At 47.7% G+C, this 23,266-nt stretch overlaps 1 protein-coding gene across 1 annotated transcript; it reads right to left on the reverse strand.

Annotated features, from left to right (window-relative positions):
• Positions 1 to 19,762: 19,762 nt before the first annotated feature.
• Positions 19,763 to 21,449, reverse strand: LOC116974024 (P2Y purinoceptor 8-like). The gene has a single exon (XM_033022134.1). The coding sequence runs from the start codon at positions 21,404 to 21,406 to the stop codon at positions 20,417 to 20,419; it is 990 nt and encodes a 329-aa protein (XP_032878025.1). The 5' UTR covers positions 21,407 to 21,449; the 3' UTR covers positions 19,763 to 20,416.
• Between the last annotated feature and the right edge of the window lie 1,817 nt (positions 21,450 to 23,266).

Raw genomic sequence — 23,266 nt, forward strand, 5'->3', positions numbered from 1 at the left:
TGTATAACACGTGAAATGATTAAGCAATTTGAAGACTGAAATTCAAACTAGATAGATATATATAGATACCATAAGGAGCAAGAATTGAATATGTAGCAATGTTAAAGCTGAAGTGAAAGTTAACGCCAACTAAACACGTTGAACATTGAGAACATTAGTGCAGCTGCTAACTGCTGTGTTCAAGACAGACTCAAAAAGCTGGAGTAACTCAGCGGGTCCAGGAGGCATCTCTGGAGAGAAGGAAGAGTCTAGAGATAGTTTAGAGATACAGCGCGGAAACAGGCCCTTTCGGCCCACCGGGTCCGCGCCGACCAGCGATCCACGAACATTAACACTATCCTACACCCACGAGGGGCAATTTTTACATTTACCAAGCCTATTACCCTACAAACCTGTACGTCTTTGGAGAGGAGACGTTTCGGGTTGAGACCATTCTTGACTTGAAATGTCACCTATTCCTTTTCATCAGCCCTCTGACCCGCTGAGCTGCTCCAGCTTTTTGTGTCTGTCTTCGGTTTAAACCAGCATCTGCAGTTCCTCCCCACACACTTATATACAGTATTTGGGCACCATATCTGCGGAAGGATGTGCAATAGATAATGGGTGCAGGAGTAGGCCATTCGGCCCTTCGAGCCAGCACCGCCATTCAATGTGATCATGGCTGACCACTTACAATCAGTTCCTGCATTCTCTCTAAATCCCTTAACTCCGCTATCCTTAAGAGCTCTATCTAACTCTTTCTTGAAAGCATCCAGAGAACCAGCCTCCATCGACCTCTGAGGCAAAGAATTCCACACACTCACAACTCTCTGTGTGAAAAAGTGTTTCCTCATCTCCGTTCTAAATGGCTTACCTACCACTTATTAACCATATAACCATATAACAATTTACAGCACGGAAACAGGCCATCTCGACCCTTCTTAGTCCGTGCCGAACACGTATTCTCCCCTAGTCCCATATACCTGCGCTCAGACCATAACCCTCTATTGAGAACGGCACTCACGTCGGAGTGGCCCAGCCCGAGGGAGAACGGTACTCACGTGAGGGCGATCCGGCTCGGGGCTGGAACGGTGCTCCGGTGGCTGGGACGGCGTTCTGAGGCGGTGACCTGAGTCCTGGGTTGAGCCGCGGGCCAGCGGCTGCGTGTGCTGGACTGGAGGGCGGCAGCTTCGACCACCCCCGGGCCGCGGTGTTTGAACCGGCCCGTTTGCGGGGTTCGGTGAGCCGCGGGACTGTTGGTACCCTCGCCCGGTGGGGAATCTCCTCAGCGCAGAGGGAGAAGAGGAGGGAAGAGACAGTAACCCTAAGATTTTTGCCTCCACCACAGTGAGGAGGTGCTTGGAGGATACACTGTGGTGGTGTTAATTTGTGTTTATTGTTGTTTATTATTGTATGATTGTATGTATGACTGCAGGCACGAAATTTCGTTCAGACCGTAAGGTCTGAATGACAATAAAGGTATTCTATTCTATTCTATTCTATTCTATTCCTTTCCCGTCCTTTCTTAAACTATGGCCCCTGGTTCTGGACTCCCCCAACATTGGGAACATGTTTCGTGCCTCTAGCGTGTCCAAACCTTTAATAATGTATAAGATGTATTCAATAAGATACCCTCTCATCCTTCTAATTTCCAGAGTATGTTGCCCAGCCGCTCCAACCTATCAACATATGACAGTCCCGCCATCCCGGGAATTAACCTCGTGAACCTACGCTGGACTCCCTCAATAGCAAGAATGTTCTTCCTAAAGTTTGGAGACCAAATCTGCACACAATACTCTAGGTGTGGTCTCACTAGGGCTCTGTACAACTGCAGGAGGACCTCTTTGCTCCTATACTCAACTCCTCTTGTTATGAAGGTCAACATGCCATTCGCTTTCTTCACTGCCTGCTGTACCTGCCTGCTTACTTTCAGTGACTAATGAACAAGGACCCCCCAGATCCCGTTGTACTTCCCCTTTATCCAACTTGACACCATTTACATAATAATCTGCCTTCCTGTTTTGCCACCAAAGTGGATAACCTCACATTTATCCACATTATACTGCATCCGCCATGCATCTGCCCACTCACCCAACCTGTCCAAGTCACCCTGCATCCTCATAGCATCCTCCTCACAGTTCACACCACCACCCAGCTTTGTGTCATCTGCAAATTTGCTAATGTTACTTTTAATCCCTTCATCCAAATGTACAGACTCTGGAGAGGGTCCAGAGGAGGTTTACAAGAATGATCCCAGGAATGAGTGGGTTAATATATGTTGAGCGTTTGTCGGCACTGGGCCTGTACTCACTGGAGTTGAGAAGAATGAGAGGGTACCTCATTGAAACATACAGAATAGTGAAAGGGTTGGATAGAGTGGATGTGGAGAGGATGTTTCCACGAGTGGGAGAGTCTAGGACCAGAGGTCACAGCCTCAGAATTAAAGGATGTTATTTTAGGAAGATGAGGAGAAATTTCTTCAGTCAGAGGGTGGTGAATCTGTGGAATTATTTGCCACAGAAGGCTGTGCAGGCCAAATCAGTGGATATTTTTAAGGCATAGATAGATAGATTATTGATTAGTACAGGTTTCAGAGGTCATGCGGAGAATGGGGTTAGGAGAGATAGATGAGCTATGATTGAATGGCAGTAGACTTGATGGGCCGAATGGCCTAATTCTACTATTCCTTATGTCCTTATGACCTTATTGAGATATGACATTTAGATCTTCATTTCAGTCATTTAATGAGTGGTTCATATGCGGTAGAAAGTGCAAACGCCTGTGTATTCTGTCTTAATATGTTTTGAAATGTTGTCTGCTCATTATCCCACCACCCTTCATGGGGGTTTTATGTGCACCAGTTATCCTGTGCCTATCCCACACTTCAGTGGTGGCTCTAAGCTGAAATTGGCAACAGCATGACAGGAGTTTCGGAAGTGAAAGTCTTGCTTATTTTCCTTGCAGCTGTGGGCTACATATTTTTGTGCAACTACAGCAAGAGAACACAGTACCAAATTTGACCACAAGAGGGTTGCTGTACACATGCATAAAAACAGTCCATTAAATGCAGTCTCGAGTGGTTCATGTTTTTAATAATAATAATAATGGATGGGATTTATATAGCGCCTTTCTAATACTCAAGGCGCTTTACATCGCATTATTCATTCACTCCTCAGTCACACTCGGTGGTGGTAAGCTACTTCTGTAGCCACAGCTGCCCTGGGGCAGACTGACGGAAGCGTGGCTGCCATTCTGCGCCTACGGCCCCTCCGACCACCACCAATCACTCACACACATTCACACACAGGCAAAGGTGGGTGAAGTGTCTTGCCCAAGGACACAACGACAGTATGCACTCCAAGCGGGATTCGAACCGGCTACCTTCCGGTCGCCAGCTGAACACTTAGCCCATTGTGCCATCTGTCGCCATCTGTGTTTTAGAACACTGTTCCTTCATGCCTCAGCCAGTGGATCTTTCAATTGTGCCCACGCCAACCAACATGCCCCATCTATACTAGTCCCACCTGCATTTGGTCCAAATCTATAGGAAGGAACTGCAGATGCTGGTTTAAACCGAAGATGTTTCGGGTCATAGAAACATAGAAAATAGGTGCAGGAGGAGGCCATTCGGCCCTTCGAGCCAGCACCGCCATTCATTGTGATCATGGCTGATCGTCCCCTCTCGATAACCCGTGCCTGCCTTCTCCCCATATCCCTTGACTCCACTAGCCCCTAGAGCTCTATCTAACTCTCTCTTAAATCCATCCAGTAGATTTTACGATCTACATTAGAGCATTTGAAATGGGAGCAGGTGAGTGCGAGATGATAGTAATAATGACCTTCAGTCTTGAAGAAGCTTCTCGATCCGAAACGACACCCATTCCTTCTCTCCAGAGATGCTGCCTGTCCCGCTGAGTTACTCCAGCATTTTGTGCCTATCGTCCTTCTAAATCTATCCTATCTATGTACCTGTCGCATGGTGGCACAGCGGTAGAGTTGCTGCCTCACACCGCCGGAGACTTGGGTTCGATCCAGACTATAGGTGCTATCTGTACGGCGTTTGTACGTTTTCCCCGTGACATGCGTGGGTTTTCTCCGTGATCTCCGGATTCCTCCCACACTCCAAAGACGTACAGGTTGGCCAGCTAATTGGCTGGGTATAATTGTAAATTGTCCCTCGTGTGTGTATGAGATTGTTATGCCCCCGTCCCACATATGAAACCTGAACGGAAACCTCTGGAGACTTTGCGCCCCACCCAAGGTTTTCGTGCGGTTCCCGGAGGTTCCCGGAGGTTTTTGTCAGTCTCCCTACCTGCTTCCACTACCTGTAACCTCCGGCAACCACCTGCAACCTCCGGGAACCGCACGGAAACCTTGGGTGGGGCGCAAAGTCTCCAGAGGTTTCCGTTCAGGTTTCCTAAGTGGGACAGGGGCATTAGTGTGTGCGGGGATCTCTGGTTGGCATGGACCCGGTGGGCTGAAGGGCCTGTTTCCACGCTGTATCTCGATACCAAACTAAACTAAATTGTCCAAAGGTCTTTTAAATGTTGTGATTGTACCTGCCTCAACTACCTCTGGAAGTTCATTCCATACATGCACCACCCTCTGAGTGAAAAAGTTGCACCTCACGTTCCTGTTAAATGTTTCTCCCCTCAAATTTAATATTAAACCTTAAACCCTTTGCAGAGAAAGATTTTACGATCTACATTAGAGCATTTGAAATGGGAGCAGGAGAGGGCGAGATGATAGTAATAAGGTCGTAAGTGATAGCAGTAGAATTAGGCCATTCGGCCCATCTAGTCTACTCCGCCATTCACTCATGGCTGATCTATCTCTCCCTCCTAACCCCATTCTCCTGCCTTCTCCCCATAACCTCTGACACCTGTACGAAACATGAATCTATCTATCTCTGCCTTCGAAATATCCACTGACGTGGCCTCCACAGCCTTCTGTGGCTGGATAAAGGTGTATGGAAATTATGAGTGGAATATTTTTTACCCAGGGTAGGGGAATCAAGAGCCAGAGGGCATAAGCTTACAGTGAATGAGCAAAAGATTGAATAGGAACCTGAGGGGCAACATTTCACTAAGAGTGTGGTGGGTATACGGAATGAGGTGCCATAGTATGTAATGGGACATATACTATATGAGCATTTAAAAGGCACTTGGTACTTGGATAGGAAAGGTTTAGAGAGAGATATGGGCCAACCAAATGGGACTTGTTCAGATGGGCCTCTAACTTTTGTATCATCAGCAGAATTACTAATCTTGCCCTGTATGTTCTCATCCAAATCATTGATGTAGATGACAAACAGTAACGGGCCCAGCACCGAACCCTGAGGCACACCACTAGTCACAGGCCTCCATTCTGAGAAGCAACCTTCCACCATCACCCTCTGCTTCCTTCCATGGAACCAATTTACTATCCATTCAGCTAACTCTCCTTGGATCCCATGAGATCTAACCTTCCAGAGCAGCCTACCATGCGGCACCTTGTCAAACGCCTTACTAAAGTCCACGTACACAACATCTACAGCTCTGCCCCATCAACCTTTTTGCTCACGCCTTTAATAAAAACAATCAGATTTGTGAGACACGACCTCCCACATACAAAACCGAGGGTGGAAAACCCGGGGGGGGCCAGGGGGGACACGTTCCCCCTCTGTTTTGAGAGGTGGGGAATGATTCCCCCCAAGTTTATGTAATCCGGATTTTAAAACCCGGTTAAATCTCCGCTTTCCGCGAGACTGTGGGGGTGGGACTGCTGATCGAGGGCGCCAATTGGACGAGAGAGACATCGATCAGCAGGCAATGGGGGCGGGACATGATGATTCAGCGCGATGATTGGAGGAGGGAGACGCGGCACAGACCTGCGCCTCATCCGCAGCCAGGATCAATCCCGGCCGGGTCTCCTGCGCTGTCCCGTCACCACCCCAGTGCCCCCCCCCACGGGTGGCCAGAAAGGTCGGGAGTCAGACGGGAGCTGTACCCCCAGGCCCAGAGCCAGCGCAGAGAAGCAGCGCTGAACCCAGCTCAACTCTGCCTGTCCCGTCAGGTGAACCTGCCTGGGCTTGCGGGAAATATGGCCAGCGCGGAGAAGCAGCGCTGGTGTCCCGTCAGTCCAGACAGGGCTGTAGGTTAACCCGGCAAGGCAGGCAGAGTTGAGCTGCATTTAGCATTGGATTGAGCCTCCGAAGCCTCGTGTGTGTGTGAGTGTGCGCATGCGCGCGTGGCCGCCAAAAAATTGTGTCCCCCCTGTCCCCTGTCCCCTGGTCCCCTCCATATTTTGATAGCGATTTCCGTGCCTGTACAAAACCATGCTGACTGCCCATAATCAGCCCTTGCCCATCCAAATGCCTGTATATCCTATCCCTCAGAATACTCTCCAGCAACTTACCAACTACAGATGTTAAGATCACCGGCCTATAATTCCCAGCATTTTCCCTGCAGCCCTTCTTGGAAAGGCACAACATTTGCCACCCTCCGATCCTCCGGCACCTCTCCTGTATTTAAGAACGACTTGTGAATTTCAACTGGGGCTCCCGCAATTTCCTCTCTAGTTTCCCACAATGTCCTTGGATATATCTGATCAGGCCCCAGAGATTTGTATAGCAGAACAGCTTGTTTCCGTGTAGTACGATTCTCTGACTCTTGTGACCCACTCAATGCCTGCCCCTACATGAAGTGTCTCCATACCAAGTGGGGGGTACAATAAACCACAGCTCCCATGAATGGACTGGGCAGGAGTTCAATCCAAACCCTCAGCACCCAGAACAACAATGCACACCATGGCCTCTGATCCAAGATGGCGTCCAAGCCAGGCGACTGGCTTAGCGACTGAGGGGGGAACCTCTTAGAAAAGTACAGAAAAGTGAAAGGCTTGGATAGTGTGGATAATAATAATAATGGATGGGATTTATATAGCGCCTTTCTAATACTCAAGGCGCTTTACATCGCATTATTCATTCACTCCTCAGTCACACTCGGTGGTGGTAAGCTACTTCTGTAGCCACAGCTGCCCTGGGGCAGACTGATGGAAGCGTGGCTGCCAATCTGCGCCTACGGCCCCTCCGACCACCACCAATCACTCACACACATTCACACACAAGCAAAGGTGGGTGAAGTGTCTTGCCCAAGGACACAACGACAGTATGCACTCCAAGCGGGATTCGAACCGGCTACCTTCCGGTCGCCAGCCGAACACTTAGCCCATTGTGCCATCTGTCGTCCCAATGGATGTGGAGAGGATGTCTCCACAAGTGAGAGAATCTAGGACTAGAGGTCGTAGCCTCAGAATTAAAGGACTTTCTGTTTGGAAGGAGATGAGGAGAAATGTCATTAGTCAGAGGGTGGTGAATCTGTGGAATTCTTTGCCACAGAAGGCTGTGGAGGCCAAGTCAGTGCATATTTTTAAGGCAGAGATAGATTGTTGATTAGTACGGGTGTCAGGGGTTGTGGGGAGAAGAGAGAAGAATGGGGTTAGGAGGGAGAGATAGATCAGCCATAATTGAATGGTGTAGTGGATCTTGATGGGCCAAATGGCCTAATTCAACTCCTAGCCCTTATGACCTAATGACCTTATGACCCTTTGAGTGTTGGTCACGGAAGTGGTTCTGCAATCACGCATCATAATCGCTCCGTACACACACAAAATGCTGGAGTAACTCAGCCGGACAGGCAGCATCTCTGGAGAGAAGGAATGGGCGATGTTTCGGGTCGAGACCCTTTTGCAGACAAAGGAACACAATCGCTCCACTCTTTTAAATCTCTACTCAACCTGTGGACGGCTCGAATGCAATCATGTACTGCCTTTCCGCTGAATGGTTAGCACACAACAAAAGCTTTTCACTGTACCTCGGTACACGTGACAATAAACTAAACTCAAACTCAGCAATAGTGACGGGGGCTTCGATCTCTACTTCTTGGCAGGCAATGTTATTAGTAATGTATCTCTCTCTGTACAATGCTGTAATGACCTGATTAAAGCATTGATTCCATTCATTATCACATCTGGGAACATTACTGAAGCACTAAGTGAGGTATTGGAGATATGGAAAGTGCTTTGTATTGCTGCATTAAGAAAATCGTGAATCCATAACATACTGGAAGACTTAGTTTCGGTTAGATTTCGGCCTGACAGGCTGAGTTACTCCAGCACTTTGTGTCTTTTGCTGTCCTATATGGTCTCGTACAGCTGTGTCCTGCAATTTGAACTTCCATTAAGCAAGTGACTTTAAGAAATATTTATGAATATAAACAAATCCAAAAATAAAACTAATTTTGGGAGTTGGGATTGAAAGATTAGATCGGAAAGAAAGAAACGTCACCTATTCCTTCTCTCCATAGATGCTGCCTCATCCGCTGAGTTTCTCCAGCATTTTCTCCAGTCTACCTTCGATTTTTCCAGCATCTGCAGTTCTTTCTTAAACAGGTTAATTCATTCGAACGGTTTCGACCCGAAACGTCATCCAGAGATGCTGCCTGTCTTGCTGAGTTACGCCAGGTTTTTATGTCCATCTTCTGTGTAAAACAGCATCTGCAGATCCTTCCTACACATGGGACTGCAGATGCTGGTTTATACCGAAGATAGACTCAGTGCTGGAGTAACTCAGTGGGTCAACCGCATGTCTGGAGAAAAGGAATAGGTAATGTTTGATGTGGGAACCCTTCTTCAGGTTCAGATACGTTGTGCATGGATCACCGTACCAGAGGAAACATCTGCCTGTGTTGCCTCTTCCTTCTTCTTCCTCAAGGAATCAAGGACCCACACACTCATCTCCCCGCTACCTTCAGGTAGAAGGTACAGGAGTCTGAAGACTGCAATGTCCAGGTTCAGGAATAGCTTCTTTCCCACAGCCATCAGGGACAACCACAACTCAACTCAAACAAGACTCTGAACATTAATAGCCCATTATCTGGTTATTTGCACTTTATCTGTTTTATTTATTCATGTGTGTAGATATTTATACAATGGTATATGGCCACACTGATCTGTTCTGTATTCATGCCTTCTATATTCTGTTGTGCTGAAGCAAAGCAAGAATTTCATTGTCCCATCTGGGACACATGACAACAAACACTCTTGAATCTTGAATCTCGAAACTTCCACCTGCACTGTCAAGGTCACTCAGGTCAGGTCGGGGGGGGGGGGGGGGGGTTCCCCCCTGCCACAGGTACCATGTAATTCCGTGCTACCTGCTCCATGGTCGGATAGTCGGCGAGGAGGGGGCTGTGGACCCTCAGCAGGATCTAAAACAAGCCCTGTCAAAGGGCGGATGAGGTTCTCGCGAGCCAACGGCCTACACACTTCAGTAGAAGTTGCGATCACTGTTGTACATCGCATTGTAAGGCACCGTGCCCATTGATGATTTGAACAGTGATGATGATGATGATGATAGAAACATAGAAACATAGAAAATAGGTGCAGGAGTAGGCCATTCGGCCCTTCGAATTGATATGATCATGGCTGATCATCCAACTCGGTATCCTGTACCTGCCTTCTCTCCATACCCCCTGATCCCTTTAGCCACAAGGGCCACATCTAACTCCCTCTTAAATATAGCCAACAAACTGGCCTCAACTACCTTCTGTGGCAGAGAATTCCAGAGATTCACCACTCTCTGTGTGAAAAATGTTTTCCTTATCTCGGTCCTAAAAGATTTCCCCCTTATCCTTAAACTGTGACCCCTTGTTCTGGACTTCCCCAACATCGGAAACAATCTTCCTGCATCTAGCCTGTCCAACCCCTTAAGAATGTTGTAAGTTTCTATAAGATCCCCCCTGAATCTTCTAAATTCTAGCGAGTACAAACCGAGTCTATCCACATGAGTCTATCTTTCTTCATATGAAAGTCCTGACATCCCAGAATCAGTCTGGTGAACCTTCTCTGTACTCCCTCTATGGCAAGAATGTCTTTCCTCAGATTAGGAGACCAAAACTGTACGCAATACTCCAGGTGTGGTCTCACCAAGACTCTGTCCAACTGCAGTAGAACCTCCCTGCTCAAGTTCAAGTTCAAGTGAGTTTATTGTCATGTGTCCCTGTATAGGACAATGAAATTCTTGCTTTGCTTAAGCACACAGAACATAGTAGGCATTTACTACAAAACAGATAAATGTGTCCATATACCATGATATAAATATATACACACATGAATAAATAAACTGGTAAAGTGCAAATAACAGAAAGTGGTTATTAATAATCAGAGTTTTGTCCGAGCCAGGTTTAATAGCCTGATAGCTGTGGGGAAGTAGCTATTCCTGAACCTGGTTGTTGCAGTCTTCAGGCTCCTGTACCTTCTACCTGAAGGTAGCAGGGAGCTGAGTGTGTGGCCAGGATGGTGTGGGTCTTTGATGATACTGCCAGCCTTTTTGAGTCAGCGACTGCGATAAATCCCCTCGATGGAAGGAAGGTCAGTGCCGATGATGGACTGGGCAGTGTTTACTACTTTTTGTAGTCTTTTCCTCTCCAGGGCGCTCAAATTGCCGAACCAAGCCACGATGCAACCGGTCAGCATGCTCTCTACTGTGCACCTGTGGAAGTTAGAGAGAGTCTTCCTTGACAATCCGACTCTCCGTTATCTTCTCAGGAAGTAGAGGTGGATAGCTCCTATACTCAAATCCTTTTGCTATGAAGGTCAGGTCAGGGGGATGATGACGATGATGACGACGACGACGACGACGACGACGACGACGACGACGACGACGACGACGACGACGACGACGACGACGACGACGACGACGACTGTCAAGGGGTTTGGGGGTGGCAGCTGGTGTCGCCTTAGGCCGTTGTCAAAACCAACACCCATCCACCTCTTCTACCTCGTCTCTAACTGAGTCTGAAGAAGGGTTTCGGCCCAGAACGTCGCCTATTTCCTTCGCTCCATAGATGCTGCTGCACCCGCTGAGTTTCCCCAGCAATTTTGTGTACCACCTCTTCTACCTCCACTGTTTGTTGACCAGATGTTGTCAATTGTTGTGACCACAAGATGGCAACAGAGTACAACTTTCTGCCGAACAGTGTCTTCCAATCTCCTGTCCGACAGCTCCCTGATAGAAACATAGAAACAAAGAAAAATAGGTGTGGGAGTAGGCCATTCGGCCCTTCGATCCAGCACCACCATTCAATATGATCATGGCTGATCCTCTAAACTCAGTACCCCGTTCCTGCTTTCTCTCCCATATCCCTTGATTCCATTAGCCCTAAGTGCTATACCTACAGTTAATGCCTCTGTCCCACTTAGGAAACCTGAATGGAAACCTCTGGAGACTTTGCGCCCCACCCAAGGTTTCCGTGAGGTTCCTGGAGGTTTTTGTCCGTCTCCCTACCTGCTTCCACTACCTGCAACCTCCGGCAACCACCTGCAACCTCCGGCAACCGCACGGAAACGTTGGGTGGGGCGCAAAGTCTCCAGAGGTTTCCGTTCAGGTTTCCTAAGTGGGACAGGGGCATTTCTCTCTCTTGAAAACATCCAGTGAATCGGCCTCCATTGCCTTCTGTGGCAGAGAATTCCACAGATTCACAACTCTCTGGTTGAAAAGGGTTTACTCATCTGTCCAATCTGATGGAGATCTGACCAAACCCATTCCTTATATGACCTTCTGTTTTAGTTTTAGTTTTTTAGAGGTACGGCATGAAAACTGGCCCTTCGGCCCATCGAGTCCAGTCTGACCACGATCACCCCGTACACTAGTTCTATGCTGTACAGTTGGGACAATTGGCTTGGTATATGGTATATATGGTATATACCATATACTATAATGGTATATGGACACACTGATCTGTTTTGTAGTCAATGCCTACTATGTTCTGTTGTGCTGAAGCAAAGCAAGAATTTCATTGACCGATCAGGGACACATGACAATAAACTCACTTGAACTTGAACTTGAACTTGAACTTGGTATAATTATAAATTGGCCTTGTGTAGGAAAGAACTGCAGATGTTGGTTTAAATCGAAGGTAGACACAAAATGCAGGAGTAACTCAGCGGGTCAGGCAGCATCTCTGGAGGGAATGGACAGGCAATGGTTCCGGTCGGGACCCTTCTTCAAACTGATGGAGTAGAGGGGGAGAAAGCTGAAAAAAGTGGGAGTGGGAGTGGGAGTGGGAGTGGGAGTGGGAGTGGGAGTGGGAGTGGGAGTGGGAGTGCGGCAAAGCCATGCGAGTGAAAGGTGGGGAAACAAGGAACTGCGGATACTGGTTTGCAGCTGGAGTAACTCAGCGGGTCAGGCAGCATCTCTGGTCCCTTATTTCCAATTCAGAAGTGATAGGTGGATACAGGTGTGGGGTGGGGGGTGGAGGATGATTGGCAAACTTGGCAAGTAAGAAAGAAAGTCACGATTCAAGCATGATCCTTTTATTCGGGAATTAAATTATATATTTGTTAGCATCCCTGTTTACATAGCAGTTATGAATCCAATAAGTATTGGGCAGCACGGTGGCGCCACAGTAGAATTGCTGCCTTACAGCGCCAGAGACCCAGGTTCGATCCTGACTACGGGTGCTGTCTGTATGGAGTTTGTACATTCTCCCCCGTGGCCTGAGTGGGTTTTCTCCGAGATCTTCGGTTTCCTCCCACACTCCAGAGAAGTACAGGTTTGTAGGTTAATTGGCTTGGTGTATCATGTAAATTGTCCCCGGTGTGTGTGTAGGATAGTGTTAATGTGTGGTTATCGCAGGGCGGCACAGACTCGCTGTCCTGAAGGCCCTGTTTCCATGCCGTAAGACAATAACAATGCTGGCACACACACAATAAAGTATTATTGGCAATAACATTTAGTTATCAGGTTCATACTGTATCTCTTCAACTTTGTTCTAATAACTGTACGTGTGTATCGACTTTAAAACCTTACAGTATAGAACAGCACAGGCTCGCAATGTTTGGGCCGAACATGATGCCAACTGATCTCCTCTGCCTGTACATGATCTCTGTACATCCCCCTATTTCCTGCACTTCCACATACCTATCCAATAGCCTCGTAAACACCACTATCGTATCTGTCTCCACCGCCAACCCTGCCTATACCCTCTAGTGTTGGACATTCCCACCCTGAGAAAAAAACTTCTGACTGTCTACCCCGTCCTTGCCTCTAATAATTTTATACACTTCTATCAAGTCTCCCCTCAAACTCTGACTTTCCAGAGAAAACAATCCAAGCCCATCCAACCTCGCCCTGTAGCATTGTGGTAAACCTCCCCTGCATGGCACGGTGGCGCAGTGGTAGAGTTACTGCCTCACAGCGCCAGAGACCCGGTTTCGGCACTGACCACGGGTGCCGTCTGTACTGAGTTTTGTACGTTCTCCCCGTGACCTGTGTGGGTTTTCTCCGGGTGCTCCAGTTTCCTCGCACACTCCAAAGACGTACAGGCTTCAGTAGCAATTGTAAATTGTCCCCAGTGTGTGTAGGATGGTGTTAGTATACAGTGGTGCAGACTCGGTGGGCAGAAGGGCCCGTCTCCGCGCTGGATCTCAAAACTAAACTAAAAACAAATTGCTTTGCAACCAATGAACTATATTTTGGACTAAAATTCCAAAGCGCCGAAGTAACTCAGCGGGTCAGACAGCATCCATGGAGAACATAGATTGACCCTGGTTCGATCCTGGCTCAGGGTGCTGTCTGTACATTCCAAGGATGGAGGCTAATTGGCACAGTGAACTTGTAAACTGTCCCTAGTGTGTAGGAGAATGCTCCAGTGTAGGGATCGTTGGTTGGCATGGACTCAGTGGGCCGAAGGGCCTGTTTCTGTGCTGTATCTCTAAACTAAACTAAAAAAAACCTTTCCAAAGTCTCCACATCTTTGCGGTGATGGGGTGACCAGAACTGCCCGCAATACTCCAAAATGAAGCCTAACCAAAGACCTGTGGAGTTGCATCACTAAACACTAACCCATTCTTTTTTTATGTTTGAAGGTACACAAAATTGCTGGGGAAACTCAGCGGGTGCAGCAGCATCTATGGAGCGAAGGAAATAGGCGACGTTTCGAGCCAAAACCCTTCTTCAGACTTTTTTTATGTTTGTTTAGTTTGGAGACACAGCGTGGAAACAAGTCCTTCGGCCCACCGAGTAGGCACCAACAAGCGATCCATGCAATTTAACACTACCCTACACACACTAGGGCCAATTTACACTGATACAAATCTAATTCACTGACAAACCTGTACGTCTTTGGGGTGTGGGAGGAAACTGAAGATCTCGGAGAAAACCCACGCAGTCATAGGGAGAACGTAAAAACTCCCTACAGACAGCACCCGCAGTCGGGATGGAACCCGGGTCTCTGGCGCTGCAAGCGCTGTAAAGTAGCAACTCATGTCACCATGCCGCACAATGCTGTGCAAAATGAATTATGAATTTAACCTGTATAAGAAAATAGTATTTACCAAAGTATTTATGTAAAGCCCCAAATCATTTGCATTTAACAGTTTGTGATTTGCATTGTAAACTCGAGCCCTTTGTTTATCAGTGGGTGGGATATTGAAGTCAGAGGTAAAGTAATACTGAAGAAAACTGGCCACAAAAATCTGTTGCATTCTGCCTGTGGGTTTAAACTGTGGGGGGGTGGAGTCAACAACATGGAAGCGTATGCGTGCAGTTGACGGGAAGGAGAGTGTAGGAAAGGTCGCGTTTAAACTAACAGGGCAGGGGGATGGGAACTAATGCAAGGAGACAGAGGGACATATAATGAGGACAGAAGCAAAAGGTAGAAGGGAGATAAGGAAAACTAACCTGAAAGCTTCGTGCCTTAATGCGAGGAGCATTCGTAATAAGGTGGATGAATTGAAAGTGCAGTTAGTAGTTAAGGAATATGAAATATTTGGAATTACAGAGACATGGCTCCAGGGTGACCAAGGCTGGGAGCTAAACATGCAGGGGTATTCGATATTCAGGAAGGATAGACAGAAAGGAAGAGGAGGTGGGGTGGCATTGTTGGTCAAAGAGGAGATTAATGCAATAGCAAGGAGAGACATTAGCTTGGATGCTGTAGAATCGGTATGGGTAGAACAGCGAAATAGCCAAGGGCAGAATACACCTGTTGGAGTTGTATACAGACCACCAAACAGCAGTAGGGAGGTTGGGGATAGCATCAAGCAGGAAATTAGGGATGTGTGTAGAAAAGGCACAGCAGTTATTATGCGTGATTTAAATCTACATATAGATTGAGCCAACCAAATTGGTAACAGCGCTGAGGAGGAGGATTTCCTGGAATGTATACGGGATGGGTTTTTAAACCAATATGTAGAGGAACAGACAAGAGGGCAGGCCATCCACGACTGTGTAATGAGGAAGGATTAGTTAGTGATCTTGTTGTGCAAAGCCCATTGGGCAACAGTGACCATAATATGGTGGAATTCTGCATTAGGATGGAGAGTGACACGGTTAATTCAGAGACTAGAGTCCTGAACTTGAATAAAGGAGACTTTGATGGTATGAGACGGGAATTGGCTAGGATAGACGGGCAAATTGTACTTAAACGGATGAAAGTGGAGATGCAATGGCGAAGATTTAAAGACCGCATAGATGAATTCCAGAAATTGGACATCCCTGTCTGGCGAAAAAATAAAACGGGGAAGGCGGCTCAACCGTGGCTGACGAGGGAAGTCAAGGATTCCGTTAAATCCAAGGAAGAGGCATATAAATTGGCCACAAGAAGGGGCAAACCAGAGGACTGGGAAAAATTTAGAACCGAGGAAGACAAAGGGGTTAATTAGGAGGGGGGAAAAGAGCATGAAAGAAAGCTTGTGGGGAATATAAAAATTGACTGTAAACGTTTCTATAGGTATATAAAAAGGAAAAGATTAGTAAAGACAAATATGGGTCCCTTCAGTCAGAGACAGGTGAATTTATATTGGGAAACAAGGAAATGGCAGAACAGTTAAACGAGTACTTTGGTTCTGTCTTCACAAACAATCTCCCGGAAATACTAGGGGACCGAGGATCGAGTGGGAGGGAGGAACTGAAGGGAATCCACATTAGTCAGAAAGTGGTGATAGGTAAACTGTTGGGACTGAAGGCTAATAAATCCCCAGGGCCTGATGGTCTGCATCCTAGAGTACTCAAGGAGGTGGCCCTAGAAATCATGGATACATTGCTGATCATTTTCCAATTTTCTCTTGACTCTGGATCAGTTCCTGTGGACTTGAGGGTAGCAAATGTAACTCCACTTTTTAAGAAAGGAGGGAGAGAGAGAGAAAACAGGGAATTATAGACCAGTTAGCCTGACATCGGTGGTGGGGAAGATGCTGGAGTCGATTATTAAAGATGTTATAGCAGCACATTTGGAAAGCAGTGATGGGATTGGTCATAGTCGGCATGGATTTATGAAGGGGAAATCATGCTTCAAGATACAAGATACAAGATAGATTTATTCATCACATGTGCCAGATGACACAGTGAAATGAGATTCCCATACAGCCATACAATAAAAATAAAGGACACAACACACTATAGGGTTTGACATAAAACATCCCCACACAGCAGAATCAAAGTTTCCCACTGTGTGGGAAGGCACCAAAGTCAGTCTCTTCCTCCATTGTTCCCCGTGGTCAGGGCCTCCCCGTGCCCTCCGCAGTTGCCGCTACGGGCGGCCCGATGTTCAGGACCGCTCGCCGGGGTGATACAAGCCCGATGTCAGGGCTGCAGGACGTCCTCAGCAGCGTGGACACCAGAGTCGGCCCCCTCCTACCGGAGTCGGCGGCTTCCAAAGTCCGCAGGCCGCGCCGGGTGGAGACCCGCTGCTGGAGACCCTCTGCAAGGCGCCCCAGGACTCCACGATGACGGTCAGCGCCGCCCGCGTTGGAAGCTCTCCGCACCAGAGCTCCACGATGTTGGAGCAGCGGCCCAACGCTCCGGAGCTCCAAACGGCGACCCAGGTAGGCATCGCCCACTCCGCGGTGACTCCAGCGCTGCGCCGCTGCTGTAGCAGCCCTGGTCCGGTTCCCGGTCCCCGGCAGGAAAGGCCGCTCCGATCCAGCTGGTAGGCCGCGAGGTGGGGGGGCAAGGACACGACTCAGAGAAATAGTCGCGTCCCCGCCAGGAAGAGACTGGGAGACGGTTTCACCCTTACCCTGCCCCCCTCCCCCACATAGAAAAGTAAAAGTTTCCCCCCAAAACAGACTTTGGACTAACTGAAAATTAAAAAAAAGATAGAAATGACAGACAGACTTGACTAATCTTCTGGAATTTTTTGAGGATGTAACAAGTAGAATGGATACGGAAGAGCCAGTGGATGTAATCTGGACTTTCAAAAACCCTTTGACAAGGTTCCACACAAGAGATTAGTTTGCAAAATTAAAGCACATGGTATTGGGGTTAGGATGTTGACATGGGTACAGAACTGGTTGGCAGACAGGAAGCAAAGAGTAGGAATTAACAGGTCCTTTTCAGGATGGCAGGCAGTGACTAGTGGGGTACCGCAAGGCTCGGTGCTGGGACCCCAGTTTACAATATATATTTATGATTTAGACGAGGGAATTAAATGTAATATCTCTAAGTTTGCGGAAGACACAAAGCTGGGTGGCAGTGTAAACTGCAATGAGGATGCTATGAGGCTGTAGGATGACTTGGATAGGTTGGGTTAGTGGGCAGATGCATGGCAGATGCAGTATAATGTGGATAAATGTGAGGTTATCCACTTTGGTGGCAAGAACAGGAAGGCAGATTATTATCTGAATGGTGTCAGATTAGGAAAAGGGGAGGAGCAACGAGACCTGGGTGTGCTTGTACATCAGTCACTGAAAGTAAGCATGCAGGTACAGCAGGTAGTGAAGTAAGCTAATGGCATGTTGGCCTTCATTGCGAGAGGATTTGAGTTTAGGAGTAAGGAGGTCCTACTGCAGTTGTACAGGGCCCTGGGGAGACCGCACCTGGAGTATTGTGTGCAATTTTAGTCTCCAAATTTGAGGAAGGGCGTTATTGAGGGAGTGCAGATAGGTTCACCAGGTTAATTCCTGGGATAGCGGGACTGACGTATGAAGAAAGAATGGGGCGACTGTGCTTGCATTCGCTGGAATTTAGAAGGACGAGAGGGGATCTTATAGAAAAATATAAAAGTATTGGACAGGGTAGATGCAGGAAAAATGTTCCCGATGTTGGGGGAGTCCAGAACCAGGGGTCACAGTTTAAGAATAAGGAGTAGGCCATTTAAGACTGAGATGAGGAAAATCCTTTATACACAGAGAGTTGTGAGTCTGTGGAATTCTCTGCCACAGAAGGCAGTGGAGGCCAATTCACTGGATGTTTTCAAGAGCGTGTTAGATTTAGCTCTTGGGGCTAAAGGAATCAAGGGATATGGGAAGAAAGCAGGAACGGGGTACTGATTCTGGATGATCAGCCATGACCATATTGAATGGCTCGAAGGGCCTACACCTATTTTCTATGTTTCTATGTTTCTATCTTCTGATTATATCTCTCCACAATCTCAGGACCTTTTCATTAGCTGGTGCTCTATTTCAGATTAATGTTTAATGATGAGAGCCTTCTGTAGAGGTCAGAGCAATACATGAAGCAAGGCCAATGTTTGTAGGGGTTTCAAGATCAGTTTATTAACATAGGGGATTATTATTTACATGATATAATTCTATACACTTTATTCTCTACACATTTCAGTTAATTACTGCACATGCAATACATTGCTCATAAAATTACATATAAATAAGCCTGAGTTTTATCAATGTAGAAAGTATTTTTTTCCAAGCACAATCCCTACCAGATTCGTCCTTTCCGTAGGTGCTATTAACTGGAATTTAAAATTCATGGGGCAACATTCACATTCCAAGGGAAATCCCTCAATACTTCACAATCAATGCCATCTCTGAAGCGAAGATAGACACAAAATGCTGGAGTAGCTCAGCGGGACAGGCGGGAGAGAAGGAATGGGTGACGTTTCAGGTCGAGACCCTTCATCCGACTGAAGAAAATGAGGTTAATCACGATCGATTGGCCAGATGGGCTGAGGAATGGTTGAGGGAATGACGGTCCAATTCTACACGGCCATCGTAGCGTCTGTCCTCACCTTCTCTATCATGGTCTGGTTTGGCTCAGCCACCAAGCACAACACCTGCAGGCTGCAGCGAATCGTCCGATCAGCAGAGAAGGTTATTGGCTGCAACCTTCCCTCCATTGATGAACTGTACACTGCAAGGGCCTGGAAGCGAGCGGGCAAGATCATCTCTGACCCCTCTCACCCTGGCCACAAACTCTTTGAATCACTTCCCTCTGGAAGGCGACTCCGGACTGTCAAAGCTGCCACAGCCAGACATAAAAACAGCTTTTTCCCCATGAGCAGTAGCTCTACTCAATAACCAAAAGTCTGTAGCCTCCTTTTGCTCTGGTATTTTATTTCATTCTTCACGTTTAATTATAATGTTTTATTTTTAATTGTCTACAGTATATCGTGTTGTTACTTACGAACAAAGCACCAAGGCAAATTCCTTGTATGTATACACACTTGGCCAATAGAATTTATTCAATTCAATTCAATCCAAAGAAATTCAAGGTGTTGCATTTTGTGAAGTCTAACATGGGCAGGAACTACACAGTGAATGGAAGGGGCTCTGGGGAGTGTTGTAGAGCAGAGGGATCTAGGAGTGCAGGTGCATGGTTCCTTGCAGGTGGAGCTGCTGGTAGATAGGGTGGTGATATGTGGGTGGGTTTGGGCAATTTGGGCTGAAGGGCCTGATTCCACGATGTATCTTTCTATGACTACAGGATGCCCAGTCTCTGAACCCAGTATTTATCCTTCGAGGCTTCCGAGCTTTCCACCCCCCCCTCCGTTAGTGACAGGGTCTTTGTTCTGATTGGGTCCCTCCAAGCTCTCCATCGCCCGGGCGCTGGTTCTGCGCTTGCGCGTCTCCCCGCCGCCCTCCATGTGCTCGCCTTCTTATCTTCTGCGTCTACGGTTATCCTTCGAAAACCCCCAGAGGACACGATGGAAGATACAGAAAATGGGAATATCACCGAATGAAGGTCTAAAGACCATGAAATGTATGACCAACGAACTGGTCTTTGCGCACTATCGCTTACAATCGACGAAGGAATTGTGTATAGTCTTTCCGCTGACTGGATAGCACACAAACAAAGCTTTTCACTGTACCTCGGTACACGTGACAATAAACTAAACCGTAACCTGACCGACTGTGTGCCTGGCGTCCACTCACTTTCTATTTGGAACCGGGACAGTGAGGACCTCCTTGTCCATCGTCACTGGTCTGAAGGTCAAAGGCACCAGAGAACGTTTCTCCATTAACTCAAGTAGGGAGACCTCACCTCCCTTTGGCCATGGTACCGACTGCCTGTGGTCGTTGGATCATGGTGAGGGTCTTGGGCCACATTGGGCAGTGGAGCAGCCAGAGGGAGAGGGCATTGGGAGGGGGCTCTGTTGACGAAGATGGTGGGCAAGGTGTGGTGCAACAAGTAGGGAGACCTCACCTCCCTTCGACCTTGCTACCGACTGCCCTTGGGAGCCAGAGCTTGCATAGTGTTACTCAAAGTCTTGTCGCCTTCATCGACAGGAATGCACGGGCACAGTTTCTGCGTCTTCCTCCGGAACTCCTTCGAGGCAAAGTAGTACAGCAGTGGGTCGAAGCAGCCGTTGAGGCTGCTCAGAGTGAGGGAGAACTTGTAGATGACATAGATCGGCCTGCCCTGTCTGGAGAGCACAAAATGGATGATCATGATGATCTGGGTGGGCAGGTAGCAGATGGTGAAAACCAACAGCACCACAGCTGTCAGGTAGACAATCTGCTTCCTCGACTCCCTCATCTCCTTCGCCGAGGTCTTCAACAAGGCCCTGATGATCTTGGAGTAGCACACCACCATGATGATGAACGGGAGCAGGAAGAAGAGAACGATTTGAATTGAGTAGTACAGGTAGAAATGATTGATGGTGGGGAACATGTCGCGCCTCATGACGTCAAAGCAGGTGGTGATGTTCAGGACCGTGACCTTGTAGGTCAGCTCGGAGTAGATGAGGGGCGCGTGGACGGTGAGGACAAAGAACCAGGTGGCGACACAGAGGACGGATGCCGCTCTGATGGTGCGGAGGTGGGATGTGCGCAGCGGGTGGACGATGCCCAGGTAGCGCTCCACGCTGATCAGCGTGACGGTCAGGATGGAGCAGTGCATGTTGCCGTAGAAGAGGACGGTCACCAGCCGGCAGAGGGGCTCGCCGACCTGCCAGTTGTTCCAGTTCCAGTGGTAGGCCATCTGGAAGGGCAGGGTCAGGCTGTAGAGCAGGTCGGTGACGGCCAGGTTGATGGAGAAGATCATGGTGGGCGTCTTGGGCCACATGCGGCAGCAGAGGAGCCAGAGGGAGAGGGCGTTGAGGGGGGTGCTGATGAGGAAGATGGCCAGGTAGATGGTGGGCAAGGTGTGGTGCAGCATAGAATTGGTCAGCATCTCCAGCGTGCTGTTCGCCAGCCCACTTCTATTCATGGCTCGGCAGGTCCAGAGAACGTTTGCTCGCGACGAATGGGAGACAAATTCCTGAAACGCAAACGGCAAAAAAAACAAATTTAAATTCAATATTCACCCAAACGCCAGTTTAACATCATTTTTCTACTCTCTACCATCTATTTTTCCACTTTTTCCCCTTTCGATTGTTTTCTTTTTCTTGTCTTGCTTACTTCCTTCTCATAACATAAAACTAGAGGTTGCACATAGAATGGATTACGGTATGACATAGTTGGCACCTAAAATTAGGCGCCACTGTATTGTTTTGTACTGTATTAACTTCTAATAAAATAAACAAAAAAAAACAAAAAAAAACATCATTCTGAAGAAGGGTCTCAACTCGAAACTGGATAGACTCGGCTCGTACTCATTAGAATTTAGAAGATTGAGGGGGGATCTTACTGAAACGTACAAAATTCTTAAGGGGTTGGACAGGCTAGATGCAGGAAGATTGTTCCCGATGTTGGGGAAGTCCAGAACAAGGGGTCACAGTTTAAGGATAAAGGGGAAGTCTTTTAGGACTGAGATGAGAAAAACATTTTTTACACAGAGAGTGGTGAATCTCTGGAATTCTCTGCCGCAGAAGGTAGTTGAGGCCAGTTCATTGGCTATATTTAAGAGGGAGTTAGATGTGGCCCTTGTGACTAAAGGGATCAGGGGGTATGGAGAGAAGGCAGATATGGGATACCGAGTTGGATGATCAGCCATGATCATATTGAATGGCGGTGCAGGCTCGAAGGGCCGAATGGCCTACTCCTGCACCTATTTTCTATGTTTCTATGTTTCTATGAAACGCCACCCATTCCTTTTCGCCAGAGGTGCTGTCTGACCTGCTGAGTTATTCCAGATTTTGTAGATCCTTCCAAAACTAAACAGTTTAGTTTAGACATACAGTGTGGAAACAGGTCCTTCGGCCCACCGAGTCCACGCCGACCAGTAACCACCCATAGGTTAATACAAATTTACAGAAGCCAATTAACCAACAAACCTTTGCAGGAAACCGGAGCACCCAGAGAAAACGCACACGGTCACAAAAAGAACCCCGGGGCTGATTTGTTTAGTGGGTTCCCTTTTCCAATTCCTCCAACATCATAATCAATGCTTTAAATGATCTTCCATTCAAAACAAAAAAGCAGTGCAATAGGAAAACCCTTAAAGCCCTGTCCCACGGTACGAGTTCATTCCAAGAGCTCTCCCGAGTTTAAAAAAAATCAAACTCGTGGTAAGCACGGAGAATAAACTTAGCGGGTACGTCGGAGCTCGGGGACGTCTCCTTGTGCTAACAGCAGGTACTCGGGAAGACTCGCTAATGGCAGGTAAGCTCGGGAAGACTCGTGAAGATTTTTCAACATGATGAAAAATGTCCACGAGAGCCCTGAGTACCGACGAGTGGCCATTACCGTAAATCTCCGAGTTCGAATCAGGGCAAACTCGGGAATGAACTCCTACCGTGGGACAGGGCTATTACTATCGGAGAATTAGACTAACAGTAGAATGGCTCCCAGGGTTTTTTTTTCCATAAGAATAGTTCATAAAATTAGTTATTTCACGAATAGCAGTAAGATTTTGAAAATACAAAGATACTCAGATTAATTGGGCTGCACGGGTGGCACAGTAGTAGAGTCGCTGCCTTACAAGCACCAGAGACCCGTCTTCAGTCCCGACTGCGGATCTTGTACATTCTCCCCATGACATGCGTGGGTTTCCTCCGAGATCTTCAGTTTCCTCCCACACTCCAAAGACGCGCGGGTTGGTAGGTTAATTGGCGAGATATAAATGTCAATTGTCCCTCGTGTGCGTAGGATAGCGTTAATGTGCGGGGATCGCTGGTCGGCGCGGACT

The sequence above is a fragment of the Amblyraja radiata genome, chromosome 6, assembly GCF_010909765.2.
Source record: "Amblyraja radiata isolate CabotCenter1 chromosome 6, sAmbRad1.1.pri, whole genome shotgun sequence".
NCBI lineage: Eukaryota > Metazoa > Chordata > Chondrichthyes > Rajiformes > Rajidae > Amblyraja > Amblyraja radiata.